At 49.1% G+C, this 21,930-nt stretch overlaps 2 protein-coding genes across 2 annotated transcripts in view; one reads left to right on the top strand and one right to left on the bottom strand.

The window, feature by feature from the left end:
- The window catches only part of LOC144988956 (NACHT, LRR and PYD domains-containing protein 12-like), a 254,086-nt gene that overhangs the window by 151,797 nt on the left and 80,359 nt on the right, over nucleotides 1–21,930 (top strand). The window lies entirely within an intron of this gene.
- The window catches only part of LOC144988990 (NLR family CARD domain-containing protein 3-like), a 204,704-nt gene continuing 194,612 nt past the window's right edge, over nucleotides 11,839–21,930 (bottom strand). Inside the window, exons 10-11 of the mRNA XM_078940533.1 lie at nucleotides 13,161–13,337; nucleotides 11,839–12,127 (exon numbers count right to left, since the gene is read on the bottom strand). Of these exons, the coding sequence (XP_078796659.1) occupies nucleotides 11,854–12,127; nucleotides 13,161–13,337 (451 nt within the window). The 3' untranslated portion in view covers nucleotides 11,839–11,853. The remainder of the gene's footprint in view (nucleotides 12,128–13,160; nucleotides 13,338–21,930) is intronic.

Here is a 21,930-nt window from a genome sequence, read left to right on the forward strand (position 1 = left end):
GCTTAAGGTTTCAATCACAGCTTCACCGTCACTTTGTGTGCTTGGTGACATGAGTGCCATCGATGTAGAAGGAGGATTAGGCTCTATCATTTTCATAACTCTTTGCATTGCTAAAAAAACTATTTTAATAAATTGGAAAAGCAAAAAAAATATAAATATAAGTCAACACAGAAATCTGCTGCTTGATCATATCAGCTTGGAAAAAATGTCAGCCCAAAGTTCAAGTAACTTTGAAAGAATTCGGTCTCTCTGGTCTCCCATAGCTAACTCCGTGACTTAGGGGGTGGGGGGGGCATGGTTGTCGCTGCTCCTTGCCCTTCTGCCGTGGGCCGGGGTGGGGGTCGGGGCCTCCGGTGCCTGGCCGGGGGTGGTGGGGGCTCCGTTGGTCGGGGGGTCGGGTCCGGCGCCTGGGTGGGGCGGCCTGGGGCGCTGCGTGGTCCTCTGGGCTTGGGTGTGGGGGTGCGTGGTGGGGGGGGTGGGGTGGTGGTCTGGCTTGGCTTGGGGGGGTGGTCCCTTTGCCTGTGCTGGGGGGGGTTGGCGGGGGGCGCTGCTCGGGGGGGGGGGCCCAGCGGCGCTGGATGGGCTTCCCGTCTACACCTGGGGCTGGGATCGGCCCTTCCCTGGCTCTGGGGCGGGACGGGACAACCCTCTTGGGGCCCCCGGTCGCTCTGGGTGTCATCCGCTTCGGCTGCGGGGTCTGGGGGTGGGGTGGGGTGGGGGTCTTGTCGGCCCTGTCCTGTGGGGGGGCATCCTGGGGGAGGGGGGGGGGCACTATTGGTACGGGGCAGGGGGGGTTGACGGGTCGGGGTCTCCGCTGAGGCCATCGGCGGTTTCCCCGGCCGGTTGGCTGCCTCGGTCCCGTCGAGGCCTGACCAGAGCTCTTCTAGGGCCGGCGTTTGGGGGTGGGGGCCTGGGCTTGCTCCGGGGGGGGCCGGCGCTTTCTGGCTCCCCTCTCTCTGTGTGGGGGTGGTGGTGCTGGGCCTGGGGTGTCTGCGCCTCCGGGGGTGGGGCCCCGGGGCTGGGTGGGCCTGGCCCCCTTGCTGGGGGGGGGGGGCGGGGGACGGCTGTTTGACCACCGGGGGACAGTCTATCATCTGTCCCCAACTTACCCCCTTCCTCATATAACCTCATAATAGGGTGAGGGGGTGGGGGGCTTAGCCTGCGATGAGCCTTGGGGGGGGGTTTACTAGGCAGTGACCCCCCTCCTGTGGTTGCCGTATGGAGTGGGCCCCCCCTCTTTCGGTTTTATTTGCACCTTAGACATGTAGGGCCCTTGGTAGGGGGGGTGCTTGGACATCACTGCCAGCAAGCAGCAGATGTCCTCCTAGCACCCTACCCGCCAATTTTAACCGCACCTTAGACATTTAGGGCCCCTTGGTGGGGAGGGTGAGGGGACGTCACTGTGAGTAATCAGGAGACGTCCCCTTAGTGCCCTACCCGCCAATTTTAACCGCACCCCCCTTAGTACACACACCCCTCCCCCCTCAATATATACATCCCAACATAAACACACACAAATGCACACACACACTCTCTCAAACACACATACACGCACACACATTTTGCAAGGAAGGTGGGACCTAGGACCATCTGTCCCCTGCCTCTTCCCTGGTGGGGGGTACGGGCCCCTTTGCAACGGCGGCTGTGTCCCCGGGGTGCTGGCTTCCTGGGCCCGGCGGTGCTCTCTCCGCGCGGTGGGGGGGTTCACATTACATCTGAGCCGGGGGTGTTCGTGTCCCTGGGGGGTGGGTTCTGGTCCTTGCTCCTGAGTGCTGGGCCCCGCCAAATTTCCAACTGTGGCCGAGCCTGGTCGGGCCATATTTACAACACCCCTTGTGGGCCCTCTTTTTTCCCCGGGGTTCCCCCCTCCTGGGCGGGGGCGGCGGGCCCCTGCCTCGCTCCTCCCTGGACCAACCGTTGGCCGGGCGGATGGCTGCCTGGAGTGCGGAGTGGGTCTCCCTTGGGGGGTCCTGGCCCGTACCTGGGGTTGGGGCGGGGGGATGCCCGGAACTCCTGGGTGGTGGTGGGGTGCTCGTCTGGGGCTGTGGGCGTCCTTCTCCGGTGGGGCCCTGCGTTGGGTTCTCCCGGCGCGGCGGGGGGGCTGCTCTCCTGGTTGGGCTGGGGCGGCGCCCTCTTTCCCTCCGTGCCTCCCTGCTCTCTGGCTCTGGGGGCCTTGCGGCGGCCCTGCTGGCCCTGGCCTGGGTGGCGGGCTTGGTCGCCCGGGCGGCGGTTGTTCCCTGCCGGTTCCCGTGTGGTGTTGGGGGGAATCCGGCTGCCGCTGCTGGTGCGGTGGGGGTCTTGGGGTGGGGATGGCTGGGCACTCTCCCTCCTTCTTTTCACGTTCCACCATCCATTTTAGAAGAACATAAACACTCACCTGAGCACAGGTGTCAGCTCAACAGACTGAATGACTGAAATATTTCACACTAGTTGGTTTTAAGGCATAAGTATAAGTGTGAACACTATCTGTTTTGTGTACATGTCGACAGGTGGACATTTTTGCAACTAACAAGTGTGTTTATAACATTTGAGTGTGTGTGTGGACAGGCTCCGCCCTTTTTTTTTTGTTTTTTTTTTACATTTGAACCTTACCATAATGATTAACAACCAGTAAACTTGTTGCTTTATGCTGCTTCATGGTCTTATCCCCTTTCCCCTCCTATTATCACCCCCTACCCCCCCTCTCTCTAACGTCCCTCTTTCTTCTTCCCCTCTTTCCTTTTCCGTCCGGTCCAACACCAAAGATTTTCAGACATGTTTGAAATTAATAAAGTTTGGCCTCAATTACAAAAGGGGTTTATTCAGACATACCTTTGGTTTGTCTGAAGATTAATAACCCCTCTTGTTAAAGTAAAATATGTCCAACCCAAGAGGCCCTCAGCTCTCATCTGTCTGCCTAGCTGTTGGACAGGACAAGTTGAAAAAAAAAAAAAAAAAAAAAAAAAAAAAAAAAAAAATTAGTCACACTTACCATTTTATGCCTACTAAGGTTTATGTAATTATTTGTTTTTTTGTTCATCTTTTAAGTATGTTTTAATTTTATTCCTTTTACATTTTATTTGTAACTCCAGTGTTTTCCTCTGAGGGATCCTCCACATGGGTGACTGACCCTTCTCAGTAAACGGGGTCGTTGCAGTGGGATCTCCTGGGTCTCACTCTTTTGATGGGGGGTCCTCTGGTAGTGTACTCCGTGAACTTGGGTGGGGGGTCACTGATGTGGACATGTCCCCAAAATATCGTTTCCCCACTTCAGGACGAGGCCAGGTCTCTACATTACATCATTTTATCACTCTTTTTATCATGGTGTGCGTATGTGTGTGTGTGTGTGTGTGTGTGTGTGGGGGGGGGGGGTTGTTGGCAGTGTTTGTCTTGTCATCTTGTTTTTAAATTTTATTGTATTTTATGCACAGCACTTTGAGTGACATGTGTTGCTGTAAAAGTGCCATGTAAATAAAAGTTGATTTGATTTGATTTTAGCTTTTCTATTTACATTATTAAACCTGTTGTAACATATATAAGGCTCCATCATGGCTTTTTTCCTCGTGCACACACTGTGCATGTGAACACACAAGTGAAGAAATCAAAAACATTTTAGTTCAACATCAGATATTTCTGTTCAGCAGACCTGCAGACGGTGAAAATGGTCAAAGAAAAACAGGAACAACAGAAAAAATAGATATTTGAATAAATGTGAAGTTTAAGGTGATTTTTTTCACAGATAATAAAACTGAAAAAATGCTTCAGTCTCCATCTATTCTCAAAATGTAAAAATGTTATGCTCTTTAAAAGTCGTATTGTGCTGTGAAAAAAAATCTGTATTTCACAGTGAATGCAGTCCGTAGTCTGGAAGCATAAACAGCAGGAAGCCACACTGTGGGAAAGACTCCACATTTCCGACTAATTACTGAGAACTGATCCAAGTGTGGCAGCGCTGCTGCTTCCAGCAAACCAAGCAAACTGCAGCATCTGTGATCTGAGAGGCTGTTGGTGAAGAAGAGCATCATCAGCATAGAACTGTGGGCCGTTTGGGTTCAGAAGAACAGCTTCATGATGTGGAAAGAATTTGTTTCCTTCAACAGGTCCAGAATTCAAACATTCAAACAAAGAGGGCAGAGGGGAAAAACAAGGAAAATAGCGAGAGCAGCGAGTTAAAAGATGCGCCTGCAGCTTTGAAGCTGCATCACCTGCATCACATATATAAAATATGTGCAAGTTAGCTAAAATCGCGACGGTTGGGAATTCGCCAAAATCTACAACTTTTAATACCAACATTTCGTCCACAGTAGCTTGCCATTGATGCCCGAGAAGTTTCAAAAAGATTGATTATTTAAGACATAAACTCCTTTCAAAATAAATTATCAGAGATAAAATACATGAACTTAAAGTGCATCTAAAAGTAAACGTCTTTGTGAACAAAATCGTTAAAATGCAAATGCAATCCCCTCTTTGCATTTTCGTTTCAATTATGACACAGAATAAGTGGTTTTAAGTATAAAATGAAAAAGCATTTTGAAATATTGCTTTTTCATTTTAATTTTGAGTCGTTTGATGCAGTTACATTTTGGAAATGAAAAAGCATTTCTGTTAATCCATTTTAATTGTCAAATTAGACATTTCTAAATGAATTTTGCTACACATTTACCAGGGACCTTTTTGAAAATGAAATGTCAAATACCATTTTCATTATAATTTTAATTAAGTGACAGAATAAGTAGTGTTGAGGAAGGAAATGAAAAAGTATTTTGGTGGATTGCTTTTTCATTTTAATTTTGGGTCAAAAAATGCAGCTTCATTTTGAAAATGAAAAAGCATTTCTGGTTTTGACTTTGCTTTTTATTTATGCTACACAATCGCCTCCATAGAAAGTGATGTATGTTTATATGTTCATGTTTTTCTTGAGAAACCGGGGTTTTTTAGCGTCAAGACGCCGCTCGTCTATCTCTGCTTTGAGGAGAAGGGGGGTCTCAGGGCAGGGATTCCACTCTTTCTGCTGTCTCCATATAAACCATAGCTCAGTTTCAGGAATGTCCTGAAACTGATATATGCGATTCCCTGGCCCACACTGAACAGAATGATGTCACATACGACAAAATCGATAAAGGAATGTGGCCGTGGTACACAAAAAACGATCAAAAAAAAAAGCGGTGACTCAGCTAAAATAAAAAAATCTGATTTTTTTTTAAGAATCGGCTAACGAAACCCTGATAACTTTGTCAGGCATTTCCAAGCAAAATTTTGAAATCATTACGTGATGGCGACACGACCAGCGGTTTGGCGGCCATTTTGTGCCAAAATATGCCAATTTGAGATTTTCGCGTTTTTACACAATATGGAAAAATGAACTTTATTTTCGAGCGATTTTCACGAAATTTGACTCACATGTCCCTAGTGTAAGTCTACAATGACCTCTGGAGTTTCGTTGACCTTTGACCTCGGGAAAAGGCCGCCATCTTGAATTTTCCATAAAAATGAACTTTACCACCGGATTCAAACGTAAACTTGTCGTTGGAATTGTCATGGATCGTCTCAAAACTTTTTGGGCATCAATGGCAAGCTACTGTGGAAAAAATGTTGGAATTAGAAGTTGTAGATTTTGAACGTGTTACGGTTTCTGTTTCTTTGCCCTTGTGGTTTGTTTCCTTTTGTTCTGTGATGTTTTGAGTTTCACTTCCTGTTTTATTTTGTAGTATTTCCTGTTCCGTTGTTGTTTCGAGTTTGACCTTGCCCCATCAGTCCTGAGTGTTTCCACCTGTGTCTTGTTGCCTTGTATGTATTTAAGTCCTGTCTTTCCCTTCCTCCTGTGCTGGTCCATATTGTATTGTTCCCCAGTTTCGAGTATAATGTATTTCGAGTTTTCTAGCCTGCCGTATGCAGTGGTTTTTGTTTTTGTAGTTTTGTTATTATTAAACCCCGTCCTCCTGCAACCTCCTGCCTCCTCTCCTCTCTGCGCCTGGGTACTTTCCATTCCCCCCGTAACATTATGGACCAGCCCTACCAGTACCCAGCAGAGGGGACCTGTCTCTGGTGGACCCCTGAATGGTCCCAGATCCCCTCCTCTTTTTTCGATGGGAGTCGTCTGGCCGTGAGAGGCGGCCGTCGTCGCAGCCGCCGCCGTCCTCACCGTAAGCCCTCCCCTGACTCCTGGATGGAGCTGGACATTCTCCAGCCACGGGCCTTCCTCGACCCTCTGGACCAGGACCTGTGGCTGTGGGAGGACCCTTACCTGGAGGAGGAGGGGGACGAGTCCCAGTGGACTTTGGAGGGTCAGCTCCCCGCCTCCTACTTCAACGGGAGTCGACTGGCTGTAAGAGGGGGCCGCCGTCGTCGCCGCCGCCCTTCTCGGCGTCCCGTCGTGGTCCCGGAGGTGGACCTGGAAGCTCCCCAACCCGATCCTGCGTCCAGGAGGGCGCCTGATATACCACGACCCGTTCCGGCTCCGAGGACGGTGCCGGATGCACCCCGTCCCGTTCCGGCTCCGAGGGCTGTGCTGGGCCCACCACGACCCGTTCCGGCTCCGAGGAGGTTGCTGGATGCAACTCCTCCAGTTCCGGCTCCTAGGAGGGTCCCGGTCGCACCTCGACCCGTTCCGGTTCCGAGGAGGTTGCTGGACGCAACTCCTCCAGTTCCTGCTCCGAGGAGGGTGTCGGATCGTCCACGACCGGTTCCGGCTCCGAGGAGGTCGCCGGACGCTACCCCTTCCGTTCCTGCCGCGGACCCCGAACCCGAGCCGCTGCCGCTTGCCGCGGACCCCGAGCCGTTTGCCGCGGACCCAGAACCCGAGCTGCCCGCCGCGGACCCCGAGCCGCTGCCGCCTGCCGCGGACCCCGAGCCGCTTGCCGCGGACCCTGAACCCGAGCTGCCTGCCGCGGACCCCGAGCCGCTGCCGCCTGCCGCGGACCCCGAGCCGCTTGCCGCGGACCCTGAACCCGAGCCGCTTGCCGCGGACCCTGAGCCGCTGCCGCCTGCCGCGGACCCCGAGCCGCTGCCGCCTGCCGCTGACCCCGAGCCGCTGCCGCCTGCCGCTGACCCCGAGCCGCTGCCGCCTGCCGCGGACCCCGAGCCGCTGCCGCCTGCCGCGGACCCCGAGCCGCTGCCGCCTGCCGCGGACCCCGAGCCGCTGCCACCTGCCGCGGACCCCGAGCTGCTTGCAGCGGACCCTGAACCCGAGCTGCCCGCCGCGGACCCCGAGCCGCTTGCAGCGGATCCTGAACCCGAGCCGCCCGCCGCGGACCCCGAGCCGCTTGCAGCGGACCCTGACGCCGAGCCGCGGACCCTGACGCCGAGCCGCCTGCCGCGGACCCTGACGCCGAGCCGCCTGCCGCGGACCCTGACGCCGAGCCGCCTGCCGCGGACCCTGACGCCGAGCCGCCTGCCGCGGACCCTGACGCCGAGCCGCCTGCCGCGGACCCTGACGCCGAGCCGCCTGCCGCGGACCCTGACGCCGAGCCGCCTGCCGCGGATCCAGAGCCCCCCGCCGCTGAGTCCGAGCCGCCAGTTCCTGACTGTGAACCCGAGTCACCAGCCGTTTGCTGGCCGGACCCGCCTCGCCGGACTGAACGGCCTCCCGGCCGCCCCCCGGACCCGCCTCGCCGGGCTGAACGGCCTCCCGGCCGCCCCCCGGACCCGCCTCGCCGGGCTGAACGGCCTCCCGGCCGCCCCCCGGACCCGCCTCGCCGGGCTGAACGGCCTCCCGGCCGCCCCCCGGACCCGCCTCGCCGGACTGAACGGCCTCCCGGCCGCCCCCCGGACTCTGCTGCATGTGGCAGTGTGTTCTCTGGACCCCCTCCTCGTGGGCTTCGTTGAGGAACCTCGGTGCGGTTCCTTGAGGGGGGGGTGATGTTACGGTTTCTGTTTCTTTGCCCTTGTGGTTTGTTTCCTTTTGTTCTGTGATGTTTTGAGTTTCACTTCCTGTTTTATTTTGTAGTATTTCCTGTTCCGTTGTTGTTTCGAGTTTGACCTTGCCCCATCAGTCCTGAGTGTTTCCACCTGTGTCTTGTTGCCTTGTATGTATTTAAGTCCTGTCTTTCCCTTCCTCCTGTGCTGGTCCATATTGTATTGTTCCCCAGTTTCGAGTATAATGTATTTCGAGTTTTCTAGCCTGCCGTATGCAGTGGTTTTTGTTTTTGTAGTTTTGTTATTATTAAACCCCGTCCTCCTGCAACCTCCTGCCTCCTCTCCTCTCTGCGCCTGGGTACTTTCCATTCCCCCCGTAACAGAACGGCGTGCACGTGGTGAGCTAGCAAAGTGGCGCACTGTTATAACTCTTATGTTTTCAATGGACTACAGTGATCCCTCGCTATAACACGGTTTACTTTTCACGGTTTCGCTACTTTACGGAGTTGCATTGTGCATTGTGTTCTGCATTCTAATTGGCTAAAAAGTCACTCCGCTTCTTCTCTACCTGTGCGTCAATAACGTTGCAGTTTAATATGTACACATACGTAAAACAGCTTGCCAAATTTACAAAACGTACGTGGAAATCATCTTGCAATTTTCGAGTTTCCCTAAAACCCATAAAAAAAAGAGCGACAACAACTGCCTATCACTACGTTTTTCCCCTGAACAAACACAGCTGCACCGCGGGCTTCAAAAGAAGAAAACCCTGCAGAGCGGAGTCAGGATGCAGCGGCTCAGTCTGAAAAGTGGTGAAATACACCTGAGTCACTATTTGTCCAACTGCACTTTGTATTTTTTTCATAATCATTTTGAATTTTCTCCTGTTTAATCCAATTACTCTCGGGTCGCGATTTGAAGCCTTCTGTTAACATTGATGATTAAAATTATTATTTGACAGTACAGTACAGAAGTTATTTGTTGAAAAACCTTTTCTAAAGTACATGTACTTTTATCTGTGAAACAAATGCTTGAGCCTGTAAAATGGTTTGTTCTTTCTTTTCAATGTATAATACAGTTTTTAATTGTATAATACTTGTTAAAAAAAATAGAGGTTTCTACTTCACGGATTTTGCCTATCACGGGTTCTTTTTGGAACGTAACCCCCGCGAAAAACAAGGGTTTACTATACTGTGAAATTTGAATGCATTCATTAATGCCTGGAACTGAATACATTGAAAAACACTGGATATGGACATATAAGGAATGTGGGCGTGGTTAGCATTAAACCACTGTTGCTAAGGATGACAAAAAGTGTACTTTTACCGAATTGTCCGAAACTTACGTTAATCTGTTCGTCCTCCCGAGGGGACCAAAACATAAAATGGTTGCTATGGAGATAAAATCAACAGAAAGGCCACCTTTTTGGAAAAAGTGTTTTTTTAATCAACTTACGACATATAGCTCTCACCAATGAAGGAATGTGTTTTACTGAGTCAGTTGATGATGCTTATCGCTATGCTAGTACTTTTAGCTATGTTAGCATAACTAGCATAGTTAGCATAATTAGCATTTTAGGTAATGTATTTTTCTGAGTCAGTTAATGATGCTGATCTCTATGCTAGCACTTTTAGCCACATTAGCATAGCTAGCATAGTTAGCATAATTAGCATTTTAGGTAATGTGTTTTTCTCAGAGAGTTGATTACGGTGATCGCTATACTAGCACTTTTAGCCATATTTGCATAGCTAGCATAATTAGCATAGTTAGCATTATTAGCGTATGCAGCTTTGACTAGCCCTCATCAAAGGTGGGTGGTGAGGGCTGCGGTGGAGAATAGAGTTGGGCGTGGAAGGCGGGTTGCGTCTGCGGGCCATACAACACCGCTTGTGGCTTTAATTATCCTTGTGTTTAAAAACAATAAAAACATAAATGGGGAAATATTTTCAAGTTCTTCTTTCTTAAGGTTTGATATATTGAGAGTTGTTAAAGATGATATTTATCAATTTTCACATTATCGCCATATCGTGATAGTATCATTATCCTGAGCAACGTATCACAGATTAAATCGTATCCTAAGGTACCCAGTGATTCCCAGCCCTAATCCCAAACTCACATCTGTCCATCAAATGTAGATCAAAGAAGAAAGTGATGATCTAGAAAATAATCTGTTTGTCTGCAGGTCTTTTTTTCTCCAGATCCTGGAGCTGCTGAACATCTGAATCCAACCCATGTTTCAGATCGACACTCCAAGTTAGAATGAGAAGAGGAAGTGCAGTTCTCCATCAGTCCACCGGGGGAGCTGCAGCACAATAACTGTCCACTTGATGCTGAGAGAGACAGTGGAGCTGATCTCAGATCAGTTCCTGCTGCAGCTCTGACACTCATCTCCACTTCCTCTTATTCCTCCATCACTCTGCTCTCCACCTCCCAGGAACACCGTCCAGTCACCACATCTCTGCAGACCAGCTGCTGCTTCTGCTCCTCTCTCCTCCTCCAGGAGAGGAGGAGACTCACCTCAGACTCACCACCACCTCCACCTGCAGAGAGAAAGTAGAGAGACAGAGATGAAGGAGTGTCTCCTGATTGTCTGACTGTTGTCCTGAAGCCTGTCATCATTCTCCTCAGAGCTTCACTGAGAAGCTGCAGCTTCACAGGAAACTCTGCATCTTTTTTTTTTTTTTTTTTTTCACTTGTCCTGTCCAACAGCTAGGCAGGCAGATGAGAGCTGAGGGCCTCTTGTGTTGGACATATTTTACTTTAACAAGAGGGGTTATTAATCTACAGACGAACCAAAGGTATGACTGAATAAACCCCTTTTGTAATTGAGGCCAAACTTTATTCATTTCAACCGTGATTGAAAATCTTTGGTGTTGGACTGGACGGAAAAGGAAAGAAGAAAAGAAGAGGGAGGGATGTCGGGGGGGGGGGGTGATAGTGAGAGGGGGGGTAAGACCATGAAGCAGCATAGAGCAGACAGGTTTACTGGTTGTTTATCATTACGGTACGGTTCAAATGTAGTACAAAAAGGGCGGGGCCTGTTCACACACACTCAAATATTATCAACACACCTGCTAGCTGCAAAAATGTCCACATGTCAACATGTACACAAAACAGATAGTGTTCACGAACGCCTACCTATGCCTTTAAACCAACTAGTGTGAAATCTTTCATTCATTCAATCATGCAAACTATTAGTGCAAAGGTGAGCAAACACCTGTGCTCAGGTGAGTGTTTATGTTCTTCTAAAATGGATGGTGGAATGTGAAAAGAAGGAGGAGGAGCGCCCAGCCACCCCCACACCCAGACCCCCGCCGCAGCAGCAGCAGCAGCCGGAATTCCCCCAACGCCACAAGGGAACAGGCAGGGAACAACCGCCCCCCGGGCGACCAAGACCGCCACCCAGGCCAGGGCCAGCAGGACCGCCACGAGGCCCCCAGAGCCAGAGAGCAGAGAGGCGCGGAGGGAAAGAGAGCGCCGCCCCAGCCCAGCCAGGAAAGCAGCCCCCCCGCCGCGCCGGAAGAGCCCAACGCAGGGCCCCACCGGAGAAGGACGCCCACAGCCCCAGACGAGCACCCCACCACCACCCAGGAGTTCCGGGCATCCCCCCGCCCCAACCCCAGGTACGAGCCGGGACCCCCCAAGGGACACCCGCTCCGCACTCCAGGCAGCCACCCACCCGGCCCACGGTTGGTCCAGGTAGGAGCAAGGCAGGGGCCCGCCGCCCCCGCCCAGGAGGGGGGAACCCCGGGGAAAAAAGGGTGGCCCACAAGGGGTGTTATAAATATGGCCCGACCAGGCTCGGCCATGTTGGAAGTTTGGCCGGGCCCAGCGCTCAGGGGCAGGGACCAGGACCCACCCCCCAGGGACACGAACACCCCCGGCTCAGGTGTAATATGAACCCTCCCACCGTGCGGAGAGAGCACCGCCGGGCCCAAGGAGCCGGCACCCAAGGGACACGGCCGCCATAGCCAAGGGGCCCGCACCCCCCACCAGGGAAGGGGTAGGGGACAGATGGACCTAGGTCCCACCTTCCTTGAAACTCTGCATCTTTGCTCTCAGACTAACTTTAGGACCAAACATCTGGAAGCAGCTGGATTGACTCCAACCCTCTACTGACCTCAGAGTCTGCAGTTTGGAGTTTGGACTCTTCACCAGATCCTGGAGCTGCTGAACATCTGAAGACTTAAGGTTGTTCCAGCACAGGTCCAGTTCTGTCAGGTGGGACGGGTTGGACTTCAGAGCTGAGACCAGAGCAGCACAGCTGGTCTTTGACAGACTGCAGAACCACAACCTGAATCCAGAAGAAAGAGTTGAGTTTAAAGACAAAGTTCATGTTTTTCATCCTTCACTTCTTCTACAGAGTTCAGAGCTGAAGGAGATCAGAAAGTTTAGAAAAAGTCCAAAGATGTGAAGCAACAGCAGCAGATCAGAAGAGTCCAGCAGAAGCAGAGAAGAAGAACATTCAGGAACATTCAGGACAACATGCAGCTGCTTCAGGAAAGAAGTCCAGATGTGTGAAAGTCAAACATCAGCCTGTGGCTGCATCCAAACCAACTGATGTTTCTGCAGCAACAGCAGAAAAAGTCCACTTCCTCTTTCTGCTCAGCTCTTCTCCAAACAGCACTGAATCATGGGAGAATTTCAGCAGCAGGATGCTGGAAAGTCTTCCTCCCAGTTTTCAGGAGATGATCTTCCAGTCCTTCTCTGCTGCAGCCCTTCAAGCAGAGACTTTCAGCTCCAACAGATCAAAGCAGAGAGAAGAAGGAAGTGATGAGGAAGAGTCAGCAGCAAATGTTGGACATTGATCCCTGATCAAGCATGACTTCAGCTCTGAATGAAGAGTCAGAAGCTGCTGGGAGCTTTGATGGATGATGTGATGATGTTTGTGGATGAAAAGGTGAGGATGTTTGTGGAGGATGTGTCTGTCAGAGCAGCATCCAGCTGCAGCAGGACTCTGTCACTGTCTGCTCACAAACATCAGCCGCTGGACTCTCAGCTGAAACACAGCAGAAGGACTCAGAGTGCATGTGAGCGTGCACGGCTGCTTCTTCTGCACAAGCTTTAAAGGAGTCTGTTGGAGCAAAGACACAAAGAAGAGCTGATGGCTGCAAGCAGAACTTTGTGGAGCACAAATGTCAGCAGACAGCTTTGAAACAAGCAGCTGCAGGAAGAAAAGAAGAAGTTCTTCTGCAGATCTTTGAAGAGAACAAGCAGCTGCAGGAAGATGCTGCTGCAGATCAGAATCTGGACATTTCTGCTCACTGTGGGTCAACACAACTTTGTCATCATATTGATATGAACACAACTGAAACATGGAGTCTGACCTCAGAGTCTGCAGTCTGCAGTCTGGACTCTCCAGAAAACCACACAGATGAAGAACTCCTGAATCCTGCAGGTTCTGGTTCTGGCTCAGGTCCAGTTCTGTCAGATTAGACGGGTTTTTCTTCAGAGCTGAGACCAGAACTTCACAGCTGATCTCTGACAAACTGCAGTCCTCCAACCTGCAATCAGACAGAAAAGTGTGTTCAGGAGCAGTGATGCAGCTGGAGGTCCAGGAACTTGGTCCATTCAGTCAGGTGGGACCCGCCCTGATGACAGACTGACAGATGACATTTTCACTGTTTGCTCATTTCTTTTGGATTTCGGCCCAAAAACATGATCATCAATGAAAATGACATTGATTAGAAATGACTTGAAATGAAGTTCAAACAGACAAGGAATTGAAATGTCATTGATCATCAGGAATTATTCAGGACTAAATATTTACAATCCAACAGAAATCTGGGGGCAGCCATCCATTTGTTCCTGCAGTTCAGCAGAAAGGTAGTGCAGAACATGAAAGTCTTCTTTCACTTCCACTCTTGATGCTCTACAATGACAATTGTTTTTCCATGCGGATTTGGACTTCATCTTTGTAGAATCCCGAAAACACTTCTTTAGATCACCTTGGATTTCCTCCACTGGTGGATTCAACACAGTTGTGTGTTTAGTTGAAGGGAAGATTCAAGATTCAATATTTTATTTGTCATTGTCAGTGAAACAATGAAAATACGCTTGGAGCATCAACAACAGCCAGTCAGTTCAATTCACCAAAAAAATACCCAATAAATAAATAAATAACCAAAGTGCAGCATCAGTTCAAAAACAAACAAAAAAATACATTAAATAAGACATTTAGTGTACACGAGATATTAAGCTTGTTGTTGGTGTGCAGCAATGCAAAGTCCAGTTTCACAGTGTGCTCAGATGAGAAAATGGAGGGGGGGCAGTTGCTGGGAGGGACTGTTCAGCAGCCGCACAGCCTGTGGATAAAGGCTGTTGCTCAGTCTGGTTGCTCTGGCCTTTATAGACCTGTACCTTCTTCCTGAGCGCACCAGATGGAAGAGATGGTGGGCTGGATGGTGCTGGTCACGCAGGATGTTCAATTCAATTCAATTCAATTTTATTTGTATAGCCCAAAATCACAACAACAGTCGTCTCGATGGGCTTCGAAGTAAAACATGAACTTAAAAGGATCACAAATACAAAGAGTTCAATAGGAAAATAATGTTGTGTTAAATAATGTTAATGATGTTGTGGACTTTCTTTAGACAGCGGGTGGTGTAGAGGCTGTTCATCTCTGTTTTCACCACCCGTTGGAGTCTTTGCTGATCAGCCAGGTCATTATTATTGCACCATGATGCCAAGTGTTGCACTTCTTTCCTGTAGTCCTTTTCATTATTGTCATTGATGAGTCCAAGCACTGTAGTGTCGTCAGCAAATTTAACGATGAGGTTGGATGAAGATGATCAGCAGCAGTCATGAGTAAACAGAGAGTAGAGTAGAGGGCTCAGCACACACCCTTGGGCGGCCCCCGTATTGATTAAAACAGTGGATGAAGTGTACTTTCCCACTCTAACACTTTGTTTCCATGTGACCTTCAATCGCTCAGGAATGGGGATTATTGTAGCAGATTTGAAGCTGGTGGGGACCCATGCTGTGGAAAGCGACAAGTTGAAGATGGTGGTAAGCAACCAGCCCAGTATGCCATCTGGCCCGGCTGCTTTCCTCGTGTTGATGTTTTGCAAAACACACCTCACCTTGTGTGTGCTCACGACTGGGGGGGGGGGGTATTGGTAGGATGGAGGGGAGGCAGGATAGGATCTGTAGTTACTTTGTCAAAATGGGCATAGAAGAGGCTTAAGTCCTCAGCCAGTGCAGGAGAGTCCACTGGGGCGGTGGTGATTTCTTCTTGTAGTCCGTGATTGCCCTTATGCCCTTCCAGACCTCAATGCCCCTCTTGTATTGCTGTTTTGCAGAGTTGATGCCTTTCCTCAAAGCAGTCCTGGCTTTGCTGTATGCTTCCTCAACCCCAGCTTTGAGTGCACAGTTCCTCGCTCGAATCAGTTGTTGCACCCTTTATGTCATCCAAGGTTGTTGATTTGGAAACACACGAAGCTGTATTCAGTTTGTTACTTTATCCACACAGAAACAGATGTAATTTTTGTTGTCTTCTTCCCCCCCTTTTTTATTTTTATTTTTGTTTTCCAAATTTGATCAATTTGAACACAAAAACATTTGAACATTTTAAGCATCAAGTAGCAAAAAGATGTCAACCCCCCCCCCCCCCCACCCCACCCTTCAACTTAAGCCAGCCATCCAATTAAAATTATTTACAAAATATATCAAAAATATATAAAAACTAAATAAAAAGGTATACAGGCAACCAATGCATTCAAGAATGTGAACTTTTTTTTTTCTCCTCCGGGATAAAATAGTATAATTCCACAGGTCTTTCAGTCCACTGACCAGTTTGTTTATGAACAAGGCTTTAAAGAAAATTGCTTTCATGTTTTGTCCCTGTAAAAGTACACCCTTTCAGTCGGCAGGCAGATGGTTTAAAAATGGAGACTATGTTGTAAAAAAATATCTCCTCCCTTCCTTTCATAACTGCATGTAACCTCTCATGAGGAAGTGTACTGAACACCTCTCTGTACCAGAGTGACAGTGTGAGGGGACTTTATCCAATGTATCAAGATACATTTCCGAGTGATTAAAAGGAGTTTCTCCAGAAGCTTATAATGTGCAGAAAGAATTTGTAATTTCCTCGAGGGAAGGCCCAGCAGGAAGACACCTGGATCCTTCTTGACTTTTTAATTTGAAGATCTCACTGATCACAGATGAAATATGCATCCAGAATCTAGAAATTTTCCTGCATTCCCAAAAACAGTAAAAAATATGTTCCTCTCTCCAAATTACATTTTAAACACAAAGGAGACAGAGAACGATTAATTTTGTGTAAAATAACAGGAGTTATGTGGAGTCTGTGGATTATTCTATACTGAGTTTCTCCTAGTCTGTTGCACGTGAACGTAGATTTAATCAAGCAGAGTGCTGTTTGCCAATCATCTTCTATATAATGAGAGTCTAAGTCTATTACCCATTTACGGGAAATATCTGGAAGGAGGCATATGCCTAAAGAGTTAAGGAGAGAATACAATGATCCAATCAGGTGCCTCCTGTCTTTGCGATCCCCCAAGAACTTTTCTACATCATAAACAACAGAGGTGGAAATACCATGAGAAGAAATAAAATGTCTTAGTTGGAGATACGCAAAAAAATGTTTTTGAGGAACGTGAAATGTGGTTTGTAGTTGTTGGAAGGACATAACAGTCTCATCTTTAAATAAACCGCCATTTACATTAATCCCTAAATTACACCATGAGGACAACACAGATGGGCCCACACCAGCAGGAAAATTAGGATTTTGAGTTATTGGGGAAAGCAAAGACTTAACGTTTGTCTTCCCCAAGTGTTTTAACACATCACGCCAAACTCTAATACCAGTATAAATAATAGGATTGTTCTAATCGTCAGTGGGATTTTGGCCACATTACAGGTGATCAATCCCCAGGGAGAATGAGGAGAGCATGCCCATGAGTCAATGCAGTTTTCCCTCTTTAGATATGTCTGTAGCCACTGCCAGTAATGATGGGGTGTACCTTAAGGGCTGCAGGCAATTTGAGGCGAACGCAGGTGGGTTTGATGACTCTTTCAATGATGTAGGGACCAATAAAGTGGGGAGGACAACCACACCTTCTGCCCGACTTGATTCTTGGGACCCTCCACCCTGTGTCTGTTGGTGAGACGAAAGTTAGCCTCCTGGGAGGGGAATAGAGGAGGGGAATAGAGGAGGAGAGTAACCCAGGGAGGCTTCAAAGGGGGAGATGCCAGTAGCAGAGGAGGAACGAGCGTTATGAGCATATTCAATCCAGATCAAGTACTCAGCCCAGTCAGATTTTTTCTGAGTAGCAAAACAACGGAGGCCGGCCTCAAGTTCTTGGTTGGCACGCTCGGCCTGACCGTTAGACTGCGGCTGATAACCTAAGGACAGGCTCACACTAGCACCCAACGCAGAACAAAATACCTAAGATATGAACTGAGGACCCCGATCGGAGACGATGTCGGAGGGGATGCCATGGTGACGGATCATGGTGGTTGATCAGAGTCTTAGCGGTTTCAGTGGCGGAGGGAAGCTGAGGAAGGGGAATGAAATGCACAGCTTTCGAAAACCTGTCAATGACTGTTAGGATTACCGTATAACCTTGCGATGGGGGTAGCCCTGTGACAAAATCCACCGCTAGCTGAGACCATGGACAGTGTGGCGTGGGCAAGGGAAGGAGGAAACCAGCAGGGGGAGTATTGGAGGATTTCGAGCGAGCACAGACGGCGCAAGCTGCGATGAACTCAAGAACCTCCTGTTCCATGTGGGGCCACAAAAAAATCTCTTGCGTAGCAGTGAGAGAGTTCTGTGAACCCCTTCGTGGCAGGCAATCAGGGAGCTGTGGCCCCAGGCAATGACGTCAGACCTGAGGGACGTAGGGACATAGAGCGTTCCATTAGGACAAGATGTAGGACAGGTCTCCTCACCTTGGGCCTCTTTGACACGGGTTTCAATATCCCACGTGAGGTTGCCCACGATGGAAGTAGCTGGGATGATGGTGGAGGGAGGAGAAACGTCATCCGAGCTGTACTTCCTGGAGAGGGCATCAGGCTTTGTGTTGCGGCTTCCGGGTCTGTAAGTGATTGTAAATTGAAAACGAGACACCACCGGGCTTGGCGTGAATTCTGTCTTTTTGCAGTGCATAAATAGGCCAGGTTCTTATGGTCTGTCCAGACTATAAAGGGATGAGTAGCCCCCTCCAGCCAATGACGCCACTCCTCCAGAGCCAACTTGATGGGGAGTAACTCGCGATTGCCCACGTCATAGTTACATTCAGCTGGGGATAGCTTGCGTGAGAAGAAGGCGCAGGGTTTCAATTTGCCGGAGGACTCTTCTTTCTGTGAGAGAACAGCTCCAACGCCAGTGTCGGAGGCGTCAACTTCAACTATGAACTGCCTGGAGGTGTCAGGTTGAATTAGGATAGAGGCGGAGACGAAAATAGATTTCAACCGATCAAAGGCTTCATGGGCTTTAGGATTCCAGACATAAGGTCGTGAAATGGAGGTGAGCTGAGTGAGGGGAGCGGCAATAATACTAAAGTTGCGGATAAACCCACGGTAAAAGTTGGCAAACCCCAGAAATTGCTGCAGCTTCTTGCGGGAATTGGGAGGTTCCCACTGGGACACAGCCTTGAGTTTGGCAGGATCAGGACTGATGCTGCCAGCCAAAAAAACGTACCCCAAAAACTGGATGGACGTGGCGTGGAATTGGCACTTCTCTGCCTTAACGAATAACTGGTTTTCAAGTAATCAGGACAAGACTAAACGGACATGGTTTTCGTGCTGAACCGGGTCACGAACCACAAACCACCGGACTATAAGGAGAGCTAGTGACAAAAAAACGAATGTACTCGTGATGATTACCTGAAGTAATGAGTAATAAGGGTTTGGTGCGATGAGAAATGGACGAGAGATGTTGACCCCCCAACCCGGCAGCGTTAGTCGGAGTGTCTAGGGGTTCTATAGGGAGAGAGAGCATAACAGAAGTCTTTGTGCATGGAGACGACTGACTTACCCACCCGTGGCCTGTCTTTTAGCAGGGGGTTCGGGAGTTTAAACGGAGAGGACAATGTGAGACTTGGTGACCCGGACTCCCACAGTAGAAACATAGTCCCTTCTCTAGGCATTTGAGGCACTCCTCAACAGACAGACGTGAATATCCTATTTGCATTGGTTCTTCAAGGGACTTGCGAGGAACAAACTGTGGAGGAAATTCAGGCATGGGGGGCGGGGGAGAGTCTGCTGGAATGGCTTTACGCACCGTGTGAGAGCGTTCATGCTGGCGCTCCTTGATGCATATGTCAGAACGTAGAGCAGCTGCAACGAGATCTTCGTAAGAGTAGGTTTCAGGCTGTGTACACAAATGATCCTTAATCGCTTCATTTAGAAATTGGTAGAAGATACCTCGCAGCGCATGGTCTGACCAGCCAGCTTCAACAGCCAGGATGCGTAAGTCAATCACGTGGTCACTGACAGACCGGTTGCGCTGTTTTAGGTTTAGCAGACGTCTGGTGGCTTCCTCCTGTTTACGGGATTGATCAAAAACAAGTCTGAACTCACCCATGAAACGTTCAAACGGGAGATGAGAGATCAGGTTAACCGCTAGGAAGGCCTGGGCCCATTGCAGCACTTTATTCCTCAAGGAATTAACGACTAGGGCTATCTTGCTTTGATCCGTGTGGTAATATTGGGGAGCCTGTTGGAACAATAGCTGGCACTGAAGTAAGAAACTGCCACAATTTTACACTTCACCACAGAAAGGCTCTGGCTGGAGATGATAGTTTTCCGCTTCCGCCTCGAAAGCGGAAGTGATCAGGTTGCTGGAAGGTGGTGAAGGAGCAGGAACTGCAGGACCAGAGATTTGGCCCGTTAAATCTAATAATGTCTGTGTCATACCGTCGAGGCACCTAAAAAGGTCTTGCTGGGCGGTGGCCATCTGAGAATGGGCGTCAGCTTGGCGTCCCAGCATAACACCCTGGTGGTGGACGGCAAGGCAGAGTCCTTCCGGGTCAGCTGGGTCTGGGTTTTGGCCAGTCCGTTCTGTCATGATCTGATCACGTGACAAACCCAGATGCTGTAACCCAGAAGGAACAGGCAGGTGAGTGAAAAGTAAGTAATGGGTTTTATTTTGGAGGAACCAGCGGATCCAGTGGAAGTAGTGTAGAGAGGATTGATGAAGGGAGCCGTCGGCGCGGTGGTGGCTAGGCGAGGCAGAGGCGGGGATCTAAACAGACGTGGCTTGAGGTATCCTGGTATGGCGTGGCTGGAGTTCTTGAGGTGGCGTGGCTTGGAGTTCTTGAGGTGGCGTGGCTTGGAGTTTTTGAAGGGCGTCAAGGTGTGCAGCTTCTGCTCAGGAGGATGAAACGCTCCGCTGTCACACGTCGAAGGCGAAACCATCAGCGTTAACGGACTGGCGAAGATTGCTTGAGGTGGGTCTCCTTATGAAGTAGGCGAGGTGATGAGCAGAGTAGACACAGCTGAGAGTCAGGAGCAGAGCTGGGAGGGGGAGGAGTCTAACAGGCCATCATGACAACCTCATCTTGCATGCGTATAGTTTCAGGTAGTTGCTCCAATGCTAAGTCAAAAAGAAGTGGGCTAAGAGGACAACCTTGGCGCACAAATCTCGCTAATGCAAATGGTTCAGAGCAGCGACCATTAGTCAACACAGAGGCTGTAGGTGAATGGTATATGACCTGTATCCATCTAAGAAAGCTACCTCCAAGTTCAAATCTATGGAGAACGTCAAAAAAGGTACTCCCACTCTATCCGATCGAAAGCCTTTTCAGCACCGAGAGAGACAGCCAGGGCTTTCTGCTTCCTTTCAGAGGAGAACTGTATGATATTCAACAGCCTTCTCGTGTTGCTGTGGGATGACTGACCAGGCACAAACCCTGACTGGTCTGAATGAACATGGGTTCAGAGGAAGTTCTGCAGCCTATGAGCAAGAAGTTCAGAGAGCACCATGCTGTCAACAGAAATAAGACTGATGGGTCAATAAGACCCACATATGTCAGCTGGTTTGTCTTTTTTTAAGATCACAGACACAAACATATCTGTTAGTGTACTAACCAGCATCTTACAAAATGTTTTATAAAATTCAGGTCCAAAACCATCTGGTCCTGGAGCTTTGCCTCCCTTCAGATCAGATATGGCCTCAGAGACTCCTCTTTGCTTATTGAATTATTTAGATTTTTTTCAGTTCATCAGACAGAATAGGAAATTTTATTTGTCAAGAAAATCTGCTCTGCTATCAGCAGAGGATCCACATTGAGAGCTATAAAGCTCTTGGTAAAATAATTTCATGATTTTGATCTGCTTTCAGCTGCTTTGCTTGAGTCAGTAGGATGCTGCCTGAATGGATCCTCCAGCTCTGCTTTATTTTTTTCCAGGTCTAAATGTGATTTCAGAGCTTTCTTCCTCTGAGCTGATGTATTTGGTATGATTGACCCCCGTATGTATGCCTAACCAGCTTCCCATTCTGTAGAAGGGCTTATCTCTGGAGTTTTATTAATGGCAATAAAACATTCCCATTCTTTTGTAATATAATCTACAAAATCCTGGCTGCTCAATAAGGTTGGGTTTAGTCTCCAGCGTCTACAGGCTGGGTCTAGGTAGGGAGGTGAGAGTACTATACTAACCGGACCATGGTCAAAAATGAATTTTGTGCCAATTGTTCAGTTTTTTATCCTGTCTAGAACAAATTGAGATGAAAAAAAAATAGTCTATCTGGGTGAAAGCTTTATGTGGGATTGAAAAAAATTAGTAATCTTTATTTGTTGGATGCATAATTTGCCACACATCATGTAGGTTCAGAAAAGAAGGATCATACCATTAGGTGCATAAACACATGCAAAGACGACTTGCTCCCCACACAGGTGATGAGATAGAAGTATATAACGCCCTTGGCTGTCTTTACCTCTTTTTCAAAGGTGAAAGGTAAACTACAGTGAAGGAGAATAGCAACTCCTCTGCTTTTTTAGTTAAAAGATGAATAAAAAACCTGTCCCACCCAGCTCCTCCTCAGTTTTACATGTTCTGTATCTAAAGGATGAATTTCCTGGAGCATTGCCATCTGACATTTCTCCTTCCTGAGAAAGGACACGATTTTCTGGC

The sequence above is a fragment of the Oryzias latipes genome, chromosome 2 (assembly GCF_053564925.1).
Source record: "Oryzias latipes strain Hd-rR chromosome 2, Olatipes_Hd-rR_3.1".
NCBI classification, from domain to species: domain Eukaryota; kingdom Metazoa; phylum Chordata; class Actinopteri; order Beloniformes; family Adrianichthyidae; genus Oryzias; species Oryzias latipes.